This window comes from Haliotis asinina, chromosome 14, assembly GCF_037392515.1.
Source record: "Haliotis asinina isolate JCU_RB_2024 chromosome 14, JCU_Hal_asi_v2, whole genome shotgun sequence".
NCBI classification, from domain to species: Eukaryota; Metazoa; Mollusca; class Gastropoda; order Lepetellida; family Haliotidae; genus Haliotis; species Haliotis asinina.
In genome coordinates, this window is record NC_090293.1 from 42,500,641 (window position 1) to 42,514,728 (window position 14,088).

The 14,088-nt window shown below is 41.6% G+C and overlaps 1 protein-coding gene across 1 annotated transcript; it reads left to right on the forward strand.

The window, feature by feature from the left end:
• Positions 1–523: 523 nt before the first annotated feature.
• Positions 524–12,606, forward strand: LOC137262264 (vitelline envelope sperm lysin receptor-like). The gene is made up of 10 exons (XM_067800071.1): positions 524–660; positions 2,099–2,143; positions 4,130–4,172; positions 4,621–4,805; positions 6,982–7,142; positions 7,580–7,725; positions 8,134–8,206; positions 11,206–11,365; positions 11,713–11,758; positions 12,337–12,606. The coding sequence occupies exons 1-10, from the start codon at positions 619–621 to the stop codon at positions 12,402–12,404; spliced, it is 969 nt and encodes a 322-aa protein (XP_067656172.1). The 5' UTR covers positions 524–618; the 3' UTR covers positions 12,405–12,606.
• Positions 12,607–14,088: the final 1,482 nt, after the last annotated feature.

Genomic DNA, 14,088 nt, shown 5'->3' on the forward strand with positions numbered 1-14,088 from the left:
TGGTTATCAGTAATAATAATTAGATTCCGATTAAGTGCCGCGAGCGATCAGTAGGTCTTTGGAGATTGTGCGCTATGGAAGATAGCTTATTATCATTACAACTAGTTTATGTTCCTTTATATCTGTTAGCTAGCATTCACCTGACTAAGGGGCAGGGGAAAGACCAGAAACCTTGTGTGTATTAAAGAAAACGTTGACATCCATGGCTGCATGGGTAAAACCCTGCTCATACTTAACCGGAGGTTGCGCGTCAACTATTTCCCCGATAAACAGTCGAGTGAGTCACAAACTTCGTAAGATTTTGATATTTCCGAATAGTAAATGTTTATGAAATCGATTTACAAGCTGAATTATATTTTGTGTACTTTCAAAGCATTTCCTGACATGTCTTTAAGCGCTAATCGAAAAACCCGAGAAATTGACCAAATTCGACGTCTCTACAACTTAATCAATTGAATTCATTTCACGGATGTGCAGTTTAGGCTAAATGAGATTATGTCGTGCTAAATCCAGCCAAGTGTTCACAAACCACGAACACTCGCTCAAACTCAACCCCAGCAAGCGCGTTCTGTGCACGCGCAGAATGTGTTCAAGTGACTCAGTGTTTGTCCGGTCGAGATGAGGGTTGGAGGTTGTGGGAAGTCGGGCGTCGCTTGTTCGGTAAGCGCGAATCAGATACACTAACTTGCAAATAGGACGCTTTTCTTACTTCCTCATTTAGGCAATTATCTTCTAATCAGCGGAAAGATGCAAGGCTGTTTATAACTGGCATGCTCATACCGTAAATCCCCTTAACCATGTGCCCCTACACATTCAACAAGAAGACCCACTATAGTCTTTGTGTATTTTATTTGTTTGTTTTTTTGGTTTCGAAGATATATTTTCCAGCTTTTGAAACTGGAAACGATAGGTCGCCCAGTTGTTAATGAGTTCGCTCGTCACGCCGAAGACCTGGGTTCGATTCCCCACATGGGTACAATCTGTGATGCCCATTTCTGGTTCCCCCCGCAGTGATATTGCTGGAATATTGCTGAAATGGGCTTACAATCGAACTCACTTTTGGAGCTGCTTGCTTTAAACTCGGCATTTGATTTTGAGACATATTTGTCTATGCAGTAGTAATAAATCCAAAGTATACTGACAGCAAAAGAAACGCAAATTTTGAAAAAAATGAAATCTTAAAAAGTAAGTGTTCATCTTTGTCTTCTGTTTAAGACCTTGACAAAAGGCCACAGTTACTTTTTATGTCGTTCAGCAGACATTTTCGTTATTCCAAGTTTGTGTGAGATGTGGTGCCGATGAATGGTAGTTATTTTGCGAAAACGAAGGCTCTGTAAACTGTTGTACCCAGCTTGTTGTTACAGATACGTGATATTGTTTGAGCCATGACAAGTATGGTAATACGTGATATTGTTTGATCCATGACAAGTATGGTAATACGTGATATTGTTTGAGCCATGACAAGTATGGTAATACGTGATATTGTTTGAGCCATGACAAGTATGGTAATACGTAATATTGTTTTTATTGACTTTCGTGTCATACGTAAGCACCACCCTGGAGACATCTGGCAAACAGAGCAGAGTTCTGTGTTTTATCGCACTCGGCAATATTCCAGCTATATAGTAGCCATCTGTAAATATGTCAAAACAACCTAGCACCAAGAGGATCGATATACGTGGTTGGGATACGATGACATGTGTCGACCAAGACGACCTAATCCCTTCATATCGCCCCTTACAACAAACAAGGGCTACTGAACACAATTCTAGCCTGGATCTTCAGGTGACCCATGAAGGTCCGGGCTGGAACAGGCCTGCAGACCCATGCCTGTCATAAGTGGCGACTATACCTGTCGTAACAGGCGACTAACGGGATCAGGGGTCAGGCTCGCTGGCTTGGTTGACTGATTGCGCTGATCGATGCTCTGAGTCTGATCCAGACTCAATTATTTACAGACCACCGCCATATGGCTGGAATGCGGTGTAAAACTAAACTCGCTCACTGGGTCGTCAAGGGTCCTCACATCTACGGTTATGAGTAATGACTGTGTAAAACTGCCCACCAGTGTCTTAAAATAGTTTTTTTTTTTTTTCAGATTGCCTTGATCTCCATTTTGCTTGCACTGGCTTCTGGTCAGACGGTAAGTGAGTGACCATGGGTTTGGTTTCATAAACGGTGGGGCTCGAGCCAAGCCAATCAGTTCTCAAAGGACACTTTCACCACTCAACTACTAAATAGTAACTACGATGCCTCACCAATGTAAATACACTGATAAGCTGAACTGTGTTGTTTTACGCTAATAGTCCAGATACATGACAGCGTCTGGAAATAAGTCTGGATAAGACGAACCGCTGAACAACATGAGCGTAGATCTACGCCCGACATATGTCGACCAAGTGAGCGAGCATTACTTTGAAGGGTAGCTCCCATGACGTAATAATATTCAGTGCCGAGCTGATGAAACTAGCCGTGTTAAACATGTTTTCACCTTCCTCGATGAGGTGTTCCAAAAATGTAGTAATGTAATAAACCCAAGTTCAAATATGGATGAAATATTGTCAACATGACTTCCAATTCTTATTACCCGTGAAAGTCCCGGGGTAGAGTAGGCCTTCAGCAACCCGTGCTTGCCATATAAGGCGACTATGCTTGTCGTAAGAGGCGACTAACGGGATCGGGTGGTCAGGCATGCTGACTTGGTTGGCACATGACATCGGTTCCCAATTGCGCAGATCGATGCTCATGTTGTTGATCACTGGATTGTCTGGTCCAGACTCGATTATTTACCTACCGCCGCCATATAGCTGTAATATTGCTGAGTGCAGCGTAAAACTAAACTCGCTCACTCACTCAAATTCTTGCGGTGGCACAATGGGGCTATCTGATTCTTTTGTCTTTCGATTTCGAGCTTGCACTTTCAAAAACGTAAGTTGAAAATTTAAGTGTGTGAGTTGAAATTCCACGGTGGTATGATGAAATGTTAACTTATCAAAAACGTATGACCTTGAGATGTCAATATGATATTGATATGAAGAGTTTGAATAATGTGAATTGAATACTGAATCACTTAGTAACTAGAAATTTCACGATTACACGATGCCATTTAGAAAGTGGTCAAATGCAACATATGTCATATTTGGGATTTCACTTTCTTAGTTAAAGTACAAATTCTGGTACTTTTTTCGGTTGAGTCCCATCCGGGATTCGAACCCGCACCCGACTTGTAGAAGTCGCGGTGGTTGAGCGGGCTAGGCGGCTGACTTTGTGTGCTGGCGATTAGGTGCCTGACTCGGAGGGTGCGGGTTCGAATCCTGGATGGGACTCAACCGAAAAAAGTACTAGAATTTGTACTTTACTAAGAATGTGAAATCCCAAATATGACATATGTTGTAGAAATTTCACCTTTCTTGAAATTTCAAGATCGACATTTTAAAATTTCAACTTAAAATCTTGACATTTCAGGAAAAAGAAAAACAGATGGTGATGTTATGCCACAGTACAATTGACACTCTTTAATATTAAGAAAATAGAAATCGACTCTGTTACACTATCTAATGAACCCAATGACGTCTTCTAATAAGTTATGTTTTTTGGTTATTAAGTTATCTTAATATAGATGATATCGAACAGCTCAAATGTTTAAACAGACATTGTGAGTCTCTACGTGAAATGTTCCAAAGCCTGTCACTCGTGCACCTTTGCGGGGCTGGTGAACAGCTCATTCTGGCCCAGCTAGAGCATGTTAATCAAATAACATGATGTTATGATATTTGCCCATTCTGGTGGACGTTTACTTAGATTTGTTCCATACTTTGAATTATAAGAATAAGAATCGAACTCACACGCACTCACAATGATGAAAACATGTAATGGAGGTATCTGACCCCCATTTGTGAAAACTGCAAGCACGATTGTTCTTTAAAACTGTGACAACTTGCCGGAACTCAAACGCACGATCGCGGTTTCCCGGCACGTGCAAGTGACGCAACTGTACCTTATTGCTCTGAACTCAATATATGAGAGACTTTCATACTGACTCTTTATAACGAAGTAATAAATCATAATAGATATTTAACACCACATGCTTACACATTATGTGTAATAACTTGTTTCCTTTTCTTTCCAGACTGTCAAGCCAACAGCAAAACCACTTCGAAGGGTGGTAAAAGGTAATGTTAGTGCTGGTTGAGCGTTTTGACAAGGGTATTGCTTGGTGATGTGACTGAGTTGGTGTGAGCTGTCTGCTCTAGCTGTCTTAGCCTTGATATTGCTAGTCTATACTCGTGAAGATTCGAGTTAAAAGGGTCTTCAGTAACACTTGCTTGTAAGAGGCCACTAACAAGATCGGATGGTCAGGCTCTCTGACTTGGTTCGGGTCAGAATAGATCTTCATTAACCCATTCTTGTCCCATGCTTCTCAGGCTCGCTGACACGTCATCGTATCCCAGTTGCGTAGATCTATACTCATGATGTTGATCACTGGATTGTCTAGTGCAGACTCGATTATTTACAGACCGCCGCCATATAGCTGGAATAGTGCTGAGTGCAGCGTAAAACTAATCTCATTCACTTTTTTATTGGTCTATTAAAAGTGCATTTTTTAATAATCATGTTTAGTTAAGTCAGAGTGCAGCGTAGGGAGAACTGGGCTTTCTACCATCAACGTCCTGTCCGACTTCCCTGTCAATGTCGAGGTCTTCTGCAAGAACGGCGTTGTCGTCAAACCCATCACCGCTGATGGAGTGACGTACGTCCAGAAAGTAGCCTTCGTGAAGGATGCAGGGACACCCTGCATATTCAAGGTGGATATTTTGACGTCACGTTATGTTTATAAGTTAGAAATCTTTGCAATTTTATGCAGTGACCAATTTGGATCACCATGAACTCAATTCATTGGTCCAAATGGCTTAGACCCGTGAAGAATAAATCTTAAGCAACCTGTGCTTGCCACGAAAGCGACCATGCTTGTAAGGGGCGACTAACGGGATCGGGTGGTCATACTCGCTGACTTGGTCGACATGTCATCGGTTTTCCAATTGCGCAGGTCGATGCTCATGCTGTTGATCACTGGATTGGTTGAGACTCGATTATTTACCGACCGCTCCATATAGCGGGAATAGTGCTGATTGCGGTGTAAAGTTAGACTCACTCATTCCAAATAGCGGACTAAGCAAATATTGTTTCGCTGATATCTGTATCTTCAGTTTCCATGGATGTGTCAACATAATCCAAAGATGTGAACTTAAATAAAACAAGGTACTTATATTTGGGAGCGGTCCAGGAAAGCACTCGAAGTTAAAGTTCTTCTATGGAAATACTTTGACACTGTAGATGATTACAATTATCTTGGAGTGACTTTCAATAGAAACCGAAATTTCAATAAAGCAATAAAGTCTTTCAAACAGCTAAAGCTATGTTCTGCCTTTGAAAAAGAAAATCAAACTTTAATACACCTATAAATTATCTACTGAAAGCACTGATGTTATCATTACACCGATTTTGCTTTATGGCTGTGAGACATGAGCATATGAAACTTTATGGAGATTCACTTGAAATTACTTGAGGTAACTATTAGTTCAGGCTACTCTGCCCCACAGTATATGGTATATGTGGAACTAGGGAAGGTCCTCATTAATATATTGACCGCTAAAAGAGTAATTTGTTATTGGTACAAGCTACACTGTTGGAACTACTCCAAAACTATCAATAATGTTTTATAATGATGCCCTTATCGATGGCGCTAGAGAAAAAGGATGATATTTGGACCAAATATGTAAAAGGCATACTTGATAAGTGTGGTTGGTTTGATATAATTCCTAACCTCGTAGATGTTTCTTGACAATGGTTAACTTCTCGGGGGAATCAGTCCTAAAAGATCAATTTTATCAAAGTTAGAAAGCTGAGATAGAAAATACCTCTAAAAGTTTTCATTACAAATACATTAAAAACCTATCTATGGTAGAAAAGTCTTCTGTCGTCTTATATATCTACCAATGTTAAAATGCAGACCCTGTAACCCTGCCCACTCGTTGAAGTTGACCGTTGGCATGGCATTCGTCGTGAAAATAGAATCTGCAATCTCTGCAAATCACCAGCCGTAGCCCGATTTCATTATTTAAATGTGGAGCTTTTGCTGGACAAAGCAAAAAAATACATTCCTGTTAAATACTCATCTTTCCCTAATCTAATAACTTAAAAAAAATGTCCTTGCACAATAAAAAAATATTGAAGTACGTAAACCTAGTCGATACCAGTGTGCAAAAAAACTAAATGTTTACAGTGTAAACTGTGAATATGTTGTGTTTATATTGTAAACCTGCACTTGTATTTTCTGCCATTTTGTCTTTATATGTAATGTATATGCTTCTCTTGTACACCAAGATGTTTTTTTGTTTTTTTGTTTTTTTTGTTTCTGCTTTTTTAAAATAAGAGTTAATTTGAGATAGTAAGTAAAGTCTGAACGAAACCGGATGTATTACATACATGTGGATGTTTGACCGCCAGCTGGTGTTTGATGCTAGTTATGAGGAACAATGGAACCAATTAAATTATGTCAGCGCCTGAAGGATAATGGAGCGAGTTCGAGATGTACGAATTGTTTCGTAAATCGTAAATTTTGAAACAATATTGCTGTCTTAATCGGTTTACTGATGGCAACATGGCACCCTGTTGAGATTCCTGATCTGAAAGTGACGGAGAGGTAGCTCAGTGATTAAAGCGTCGATTCCTTGCATAGGTGCAGTGTGTGAAGCCCAGTTCTTCTATCTCCCCGCATTGCTGCAATATTGCTAAAATCGGCGTAAAACGTAGCTCAATGATTAGAATGCGCCAGCGTACCCGTGCTTGAATGTTTGATATTAGCGACGTGAAAATTTATAACAGTTTTAGATAGTAAATGTCCTTGTCAAGATTGTATAACTTGCAGTTCTCCAAAATGCAGCTGCAATGTTTACTGCGTAGAACGTTCATCCGTTACAGGAATTGAAGGAGTCCCTGATTTACAAAGTGAAGGTCAAGGTCTCGTGGAAGACGAGGGTGAAGGGCATCCATATACAAAATTCCGGAAACTACTACACCGTCACCTGTAGTTATGGCGACAAAGCGTACAACTCCAGCAAAAGTACTGAAATTGACAGCAGGTTAGTAGTCGAAAGTCAGGATTTGATTCTCCATGTGATTACAATGTGTGAGAAACTTCTGGTCTCCCTCGGGAATTTTCTGTAGTATGGCTTCAGGGGACGTAAAACGCAATTCATCATGAGTAAGGCTCATTTTCATTTTTTAGAACGTTTTGCAACTTTAACTGGAACTTACTTAGCCCTCGGCCCCCTAGAATATCAAAGCTCGGTACCTATTCTTCTGGTCGCAACATGAAGCCAAAACGTCAGTCATGTCGACCCGGGATTTCCGGGTTAGAACTGGACTCCGGCAGTCCATGCTTGTCTTAAGAGGCAACAAATAGATCGGGTGATCAGGCTCGCAGACTTCACTAACTCGGATCAGTTGCATAGATCAGTACCCTGCTGGAAAACCGGGTTGTTGAGTTAATGGAGCTATTTCTCCTGTATTACCCCAGCCTCCAAACGTTCGATGAGATTATCCAGAACAAGGGGTCGTCGATGAAGTCGGATGTCAGCATGATTCTAGTGAACACACTGAATAAACCCATGGAAGGGACTATCGCCTTAGGAAGACGTCTCCGAATACAGGCTACGGTCAAGGGTATGTTTTTACGTCGGTCGCCAAACATGTACTACAAAAGGGTTTGCTATGCAACGCTCCATCCTCGAGGAAAACATATAGCCTTTTTGTAGTATGATGGTAAGATATGCAGAGGCGAGAGTGGGGAAGAGCTGTGGGAGACGCAGAGGCGAGGGTGGGGAAGCGCTGTGGGAGATGCAGACGCGAGGGTGGGTAAGAGATGCAGAGACGAGGGTGGGGAAGAGCTGTGGGAGATGCCGAGGCGAGGGTGGGGAAGAGATGCAGAGACGAGGGTGGGAAAGAGATGCAGAGACGAGGGTGGGGAAGAGGTGGGATGTGGTGAGGGCAGACAGAGATGGGTCAGAGATTAGAACAGACAATAGGAAACCTCACTATGTATATGAAATTTGTTTGATGGTTTGCTTTCAGGTAGCGTGCACGTTCGGCCTGTGAGCTGTTGGGCAGCAAGTGGGAATAAAACATACCACATTCTTGTTGGAGGGTGAGTCACTTCCATTTTTCTGATTTCCCAAGTACTGGTAAAAGTAGCTCAAGTCGGACATTGTCTCTTGGCTCAAAGATGGTGCATCATGTAAACCAGTACATATCACACGATACATATACACCCAAAGTACTGTCGGAAATAGAAAAAAAAATACTGTTTTTAGAATGTTTCTCTGTATCCCTAAAATTATGCGACTGCAAAAAGGATATGTCGAAATAACTCACTTCGGCCTAGCTCGGCATTCAGTGGATGCGTGAGAGGTTATCCAGAAAGACATGTTTACTCGTAAAATCAGGCAAAACGTACGAAAGTACGAGTAGCTGCTGAAAACCATAAATAGGGGATATGACTATTGTCTCTCAGCCAGGCACTTGATTTTTGGTTGAGTTTTGAATGGTGTGTTCTGTAGATAGATGTAGTTTGATTATTGGTAGTTTAGATTAGTAACTTGAATTGTTAATGGCTGTACCCTAAAAGGGGTTTGAAGTCTTGTAAAATTATTGCCCTCCTGAGAGGGTACGTAAGTCCAAAAACATTCACAGTAAATTTAAACTTTCCACTGTTCTTAATCGTACCATATGTGTAATTTTAATTTATGGCTAGATATATCTAAATTGCTAACAGCTATTCTTTTTGACACTATAACATGACATTTTATTCCTGTTTGATAAAATTTTCACGTTTACTGGTATACTGATGGGGTATCTACCTAATTCACCGTAAATCATTACATGTGATTGCAATAAGTATTTAAACTATAATATATATATATATATATATATATATATATATATATATATATATATATATATATATATATATATATATATATATATATATATATATAAAGTTTTGGGGCTCTTTTTGATCGCCATTATGTGGCAGGCTTTCAGGAAGTGCGTACGCCGGCCTAGCAGCGCAATATTGTCGATCATCTATTTCATTTCTGTATCCATCGATGTTCTATATTGAAAACACTAACTGCTCTTTGACGAACAAAGTGTTCTGTGTTAACAATGGGCCATGCCTCCTGTTGGTATTCTTAAGCAACTGGGCTGTTCCCACTTTCATTGTAGGGATGAGGAAGCATCTATGTGCACTCAACCATAAACTAATGTCTCACAACTGGAGGTTCTTACAAATGGGAGGACACCCACATGGCTTGATGTGCACGTGCTGCTTACGGGCACAAGGGTCATCTCAAAGATATTTCATGCTTTCGCATGTGTGTTCTCTTAGGTCTTATCTGGTGATTTACATCTTCCGTGTCTTTCTTTCATAAAGTTTGAGATGTGTAAAAGAATGATACCCACAGAAAAGCTGAAATCAACCATCTTTTCAAATGTCTCAAAATACTAGAATATAAGTGACATGACCACCCGATGATCAACTGGACATGGCGTTTGCTTCCACAGTTTCATTCCCCTAAAGGATTACCTTATCTCAGCTGATATCTCCATCCCCCAGTCGGACCCCATCCATCGGCTGTGACACCCGTTATGACACGCCGTTTGAGACGACCCCTCCTTCCTGTTTCTTTTTATAATGATAGTGGGGCTCTATGGTCGTTACATCTCTAATACTTTAAGTTGTAAAAGTTTCTTTTACGTCAGTCATCTTTTACAGTGAATCTGATTTTAATTTTAAAATTAACGTTTTAAAAGTGTCATTTGTAATACAATATCGCCGCACACTAATTTGCTTAAAGTCATGGTCCCACGTAAGTCTACGCTAACCTTTCCTCAACAAAGTCCGTTTTTCAACGTGACCAATCTCCCTATTATTGAGACTATAGTTAAACCGAACTTAGTGTAACAGATATGACACTTTCACACGTTAACGACATAAATTATAGATATAAATGCGAAAACGACAGTTTTTTATCGACTGTGCTTGAGTCTTGGGGTTAAAGAGTTCGCCGAATACCCAGGTTCGATTCCCCACATGCGTACAATGTGTGAAGTCCATTTCTGGTGTCACCTGTCGGATTATTCTATAACCGCGGTTAAACCAAACTCACAGTAACCGGTGACTCGGACAGTTCTTGATGTACGTATTGTTAAATACAACCATGGTGACGGTAGGATTTTTATTTCTGATATGAACAAGACGAATTTGCCTGCTTAAATAGTCTCGAAATGTGAAAATACCCCAGAGAAGAGTCTGGGTTGGAACTGAACGGGATCATTATTGACTAAGTGTATGCATGTCAACAGAGTGGCTATGTCAACGCTTCTCTGTGGCTATGTCAGTGCTTCTGTGGCTATGTCAGTGCTTCTGTGACTATGTCAATGCTTCTGTGGCTATGTCAGTGCTTCTGTGACTATGCCAATGCTTCTCTGTAACCCAAAATATGACTTTACATTTGACCCGGTTGTGTTAAGAGATAAGTCTGTTCTCCCTGTTTGTTGAGGAAAGCAAACGATTTACTGGATTAGCAGTGTAACCTGATGTTGAGGTTCTCGCACGTAGCAGCAGTGTAACCTGATGTTGAGGTTCTCGCACATAGCAACAGTGTAACCTGATGTTGAGGTCCTAGCATATAGCAGCAGTGTAACTTGATGTTGAGGTCCTAGCATATAGCAGCAGTGTAACCTGATGTTGAGGTTGTCGGACGTAGCAGCAGTGTAACCTGATGTTGAGGTTCTCTCATGTAGCAACAGTGTAACCTGATGTTGAGGTTGTCGGACGTTGCAGCAGTGTAACCTGATGTTGAGGTTGTCGGACGTTGCAGCAGTGTAACCTGATGTTGAGGTTCTCGCATGTAGCAACAGTGTAGCCTGATGTTGAGGTCCTAGCATATAGCAGCAGTGTAACCTGATGTTGAGGTTCTCGTCTGTTTAGATTCAAGAAGTTCGTTCTTAAGTTGCATTTAAGTGGCCTCAGCCAAGGCTGAAAATATTCTGCTGACATTGCTCGACCAGGGAGAACATCCTGTTGTCGGCCCATTGCTATGTACAGACGTACAATTAGTAATTCTTTAACATTGATTCCAGATGCGGTGACGGTTTCATTTTCAAAAAGACTGTCGGCTTCGACATCGAGGGTAAAATAATAAGGAGTCCTCTGTTCAGTGCCTTCATGCTTCCAGGGTCGAACACCTTAAACTTCAAGTGTATTTTTGTTGCCTGCAGCAACCCTGGAGCCTGCGATGGGGTATGTATCTTGGACTGGGCAGCACATGGGGTGCGGGGTCGGGTTGGCTTGGGCAGCACATGGGGACTTCCGATGCCACATCGATTATGAATAAGAAAAACAGATGTTCTCTCAAACTAATATGAGGAAACAAAATACAATTAAGACCCATAACACACTAATTTAAGTTATGATTCACTTCTAACTTGTTTTGACTGTTTTGTTTGTCAATAAAAATATCAATCACCTGTGACATGGTTTTTTTCAGTTTTGGAGAAATAAATGACCAGTTGCCGATACTCATCGATTATCGATCTATATGATGCCTCTGTATGTAGCTTCCTTGAATGACTGGTCTTATATTGCAGAGTTCCTGCTACAAGGAAAAGGTGTTCAAGGACGAAAGTCTCGTAGGTGGGTGACAGTGCCGCTGTGGTGGTACGCAGCTCATGAAATAATTGCTCCTTTGAAAATTGTGGTAGTGGTGGTGTGTTCCTGTGCATAGAGGGACGTGGGGTAGCTTAGTGGTTAAAGCGTTCACTCGTCACGCCGACGACCCGGGTTCGATTCCCCACATTCGATTCCCCACATGGATATAGTGTGTGAAGACCTGCCCCAGTCCAACCTCATATCGTACATCTAGCCAAGTGAGCTTATTCAAAATTGCCTCTGTTCACCCAGCTGGAAGTGGGTACCTGGTGGGATAGATAATGCGAGTATTAACCTAGCGTCTCAGACAGCTTGTTACCCCGAGGTGATAAGTCCTGCGGTGAGGATTCAGCGGAATATATATGGACTAAATATGACTCGGGCCAGTGACTATGGAAATTTAGAGTACCACTTTAATTTTTACTTGTCACGGGCTATTAAGCCAGTTACTATTTGGCACACTAGCTCGACAATGTTAGTAATACCGATGACGCTGAAACAGTACTACTTATACTGCTATGATAAATGAAAGCTCTTAAAATAGATATATTTGTTTATTACAGACAATTTCACTACGCAGAAATCGCCAATAGCCTTAACCGAGATCACTACTAGACCAAACGAGACGTAGCTAACCAGCCGATTGGGCCAAAGACTGCCTGGATGTGACAACATGCCTTGCGATGTTGGGCAGGAACGATCGGTAACGGGAAAGTGAGCTGAACATTGGGATGCGCATCTTGCAGCTGTAGCAAGGACGGCATCGTGTTCGTGGCAAGCCCGTCCCCATCTTGAACTGTTCACTCGCTGCGCTAGTAAATGTCGCAAAGCTATACGATTGTTTTCTTCTGTTTTATGTTTGAGTGTTGATTAGTAAAGCCCGGCGCGGCCGAGTAGTCTAGTGGTTAAAGCGTTTGCTCGTCACGCCGAAGACGTGGGTTTGATTCCCCGCATGGATACAGTGTGTGAATCCATTTGTTGTCCTCGGCTGTGATATTGCTGGAATACTTTGAAAAGTGGTGAAAAACTAAACTCACTGAATGGTTCAACAATATTTGTACATACTGTCAATAGTAATCGCACAGTTCAGCAAGAGCAGGGTGGTGGTTAAAGGTCCGCATGTCACGCTGAATATCCAGGTTCGATTCCCCATATGGGTGCATTTAATCCATTTCTGAAGTTCCCTGCTTGATATTTCTGGAATATTGCTGAAAGCAGCTTAAATTCATACACGACCACTCGGTAAGGACAGGTCAAAACCTGGGCGAAGATTTTGTTAAAGATTTGAATTTACGATATCGCGCCAGGACCGGCAACAGTTGGACGTTCCGGGTATTTGTTTTTAGATACTTTACTGCACAACTCTTCTCCATGGGAGACAATTAGTCCAGTAGACAGAGATTCGCAGTACAGAATTGCTTTTGGACTCCAGGAACCTATGATAGTGGTTCGAATTCAATTTAAGGCCCGGTTGTTAGTCGGTTTGTAAGCAATAAGACATCGTCAGTTTAATCTTGTGAGCGAGCGAGTTTAGTTTTACGCCGCACTCTGCAATATTCCAGCTATATGGTGGAGGTCTGTAAATAATCGAGTCTGGACCAGACAATCCAGTGATCAACAACATGAGCATCGATCTGCGCAATTGGGAATCGATGACATGTTTCAACCAAGTCAGCGAGCCTGACCACCCGATTAGTCGCCTTTTATGGCAAACACGGGTGGCTGAAGGCCTGTTCTACACCGGGACCTTCACGGGTCGTTTCCTTTTGTGTCCATGCAGGACAGTATGAAACATTTGGTAGCATTCACATCCGAATGACATATGGTGCAAATCTGAAATCGAGTTGCATTTGAAACACGGTTTCAAAGACGTCATATTGGAGTCATCAAAATGGTCAAAGCATACTACGAACAAAAAATATGGGAACATCCTAAAATTTGGTAGTTATAGGTATGTAAACTTGAACGTGGTGAGGTAATTATACTCTTAAGGTAAATGCAACTTTTGTGTGATTAATGGGCAATATGAACGACGTTGGCACATGAAGTGAACAAACTTATTCAGTATTTTGTGAAAAAGGGTCAAACAGCGAGGTACAAGGCTGCTGAAACACGTCAGCCCCCATGGTTGATAGAATCGCTTAAACACAACACCCTAATGCATGTGGAAGAATCACTTCGAACACGACAGTCCAAGCCGTCGAGCCTGTGGTCTACCGATTAAGAGCCACGAGAGGGTGGAGGTCTGAAGGTGCAATTCAGTATGGGCACTTCCGTTGAATCCGTTCTGTGCTGACTTGCAATTAACGATCAGG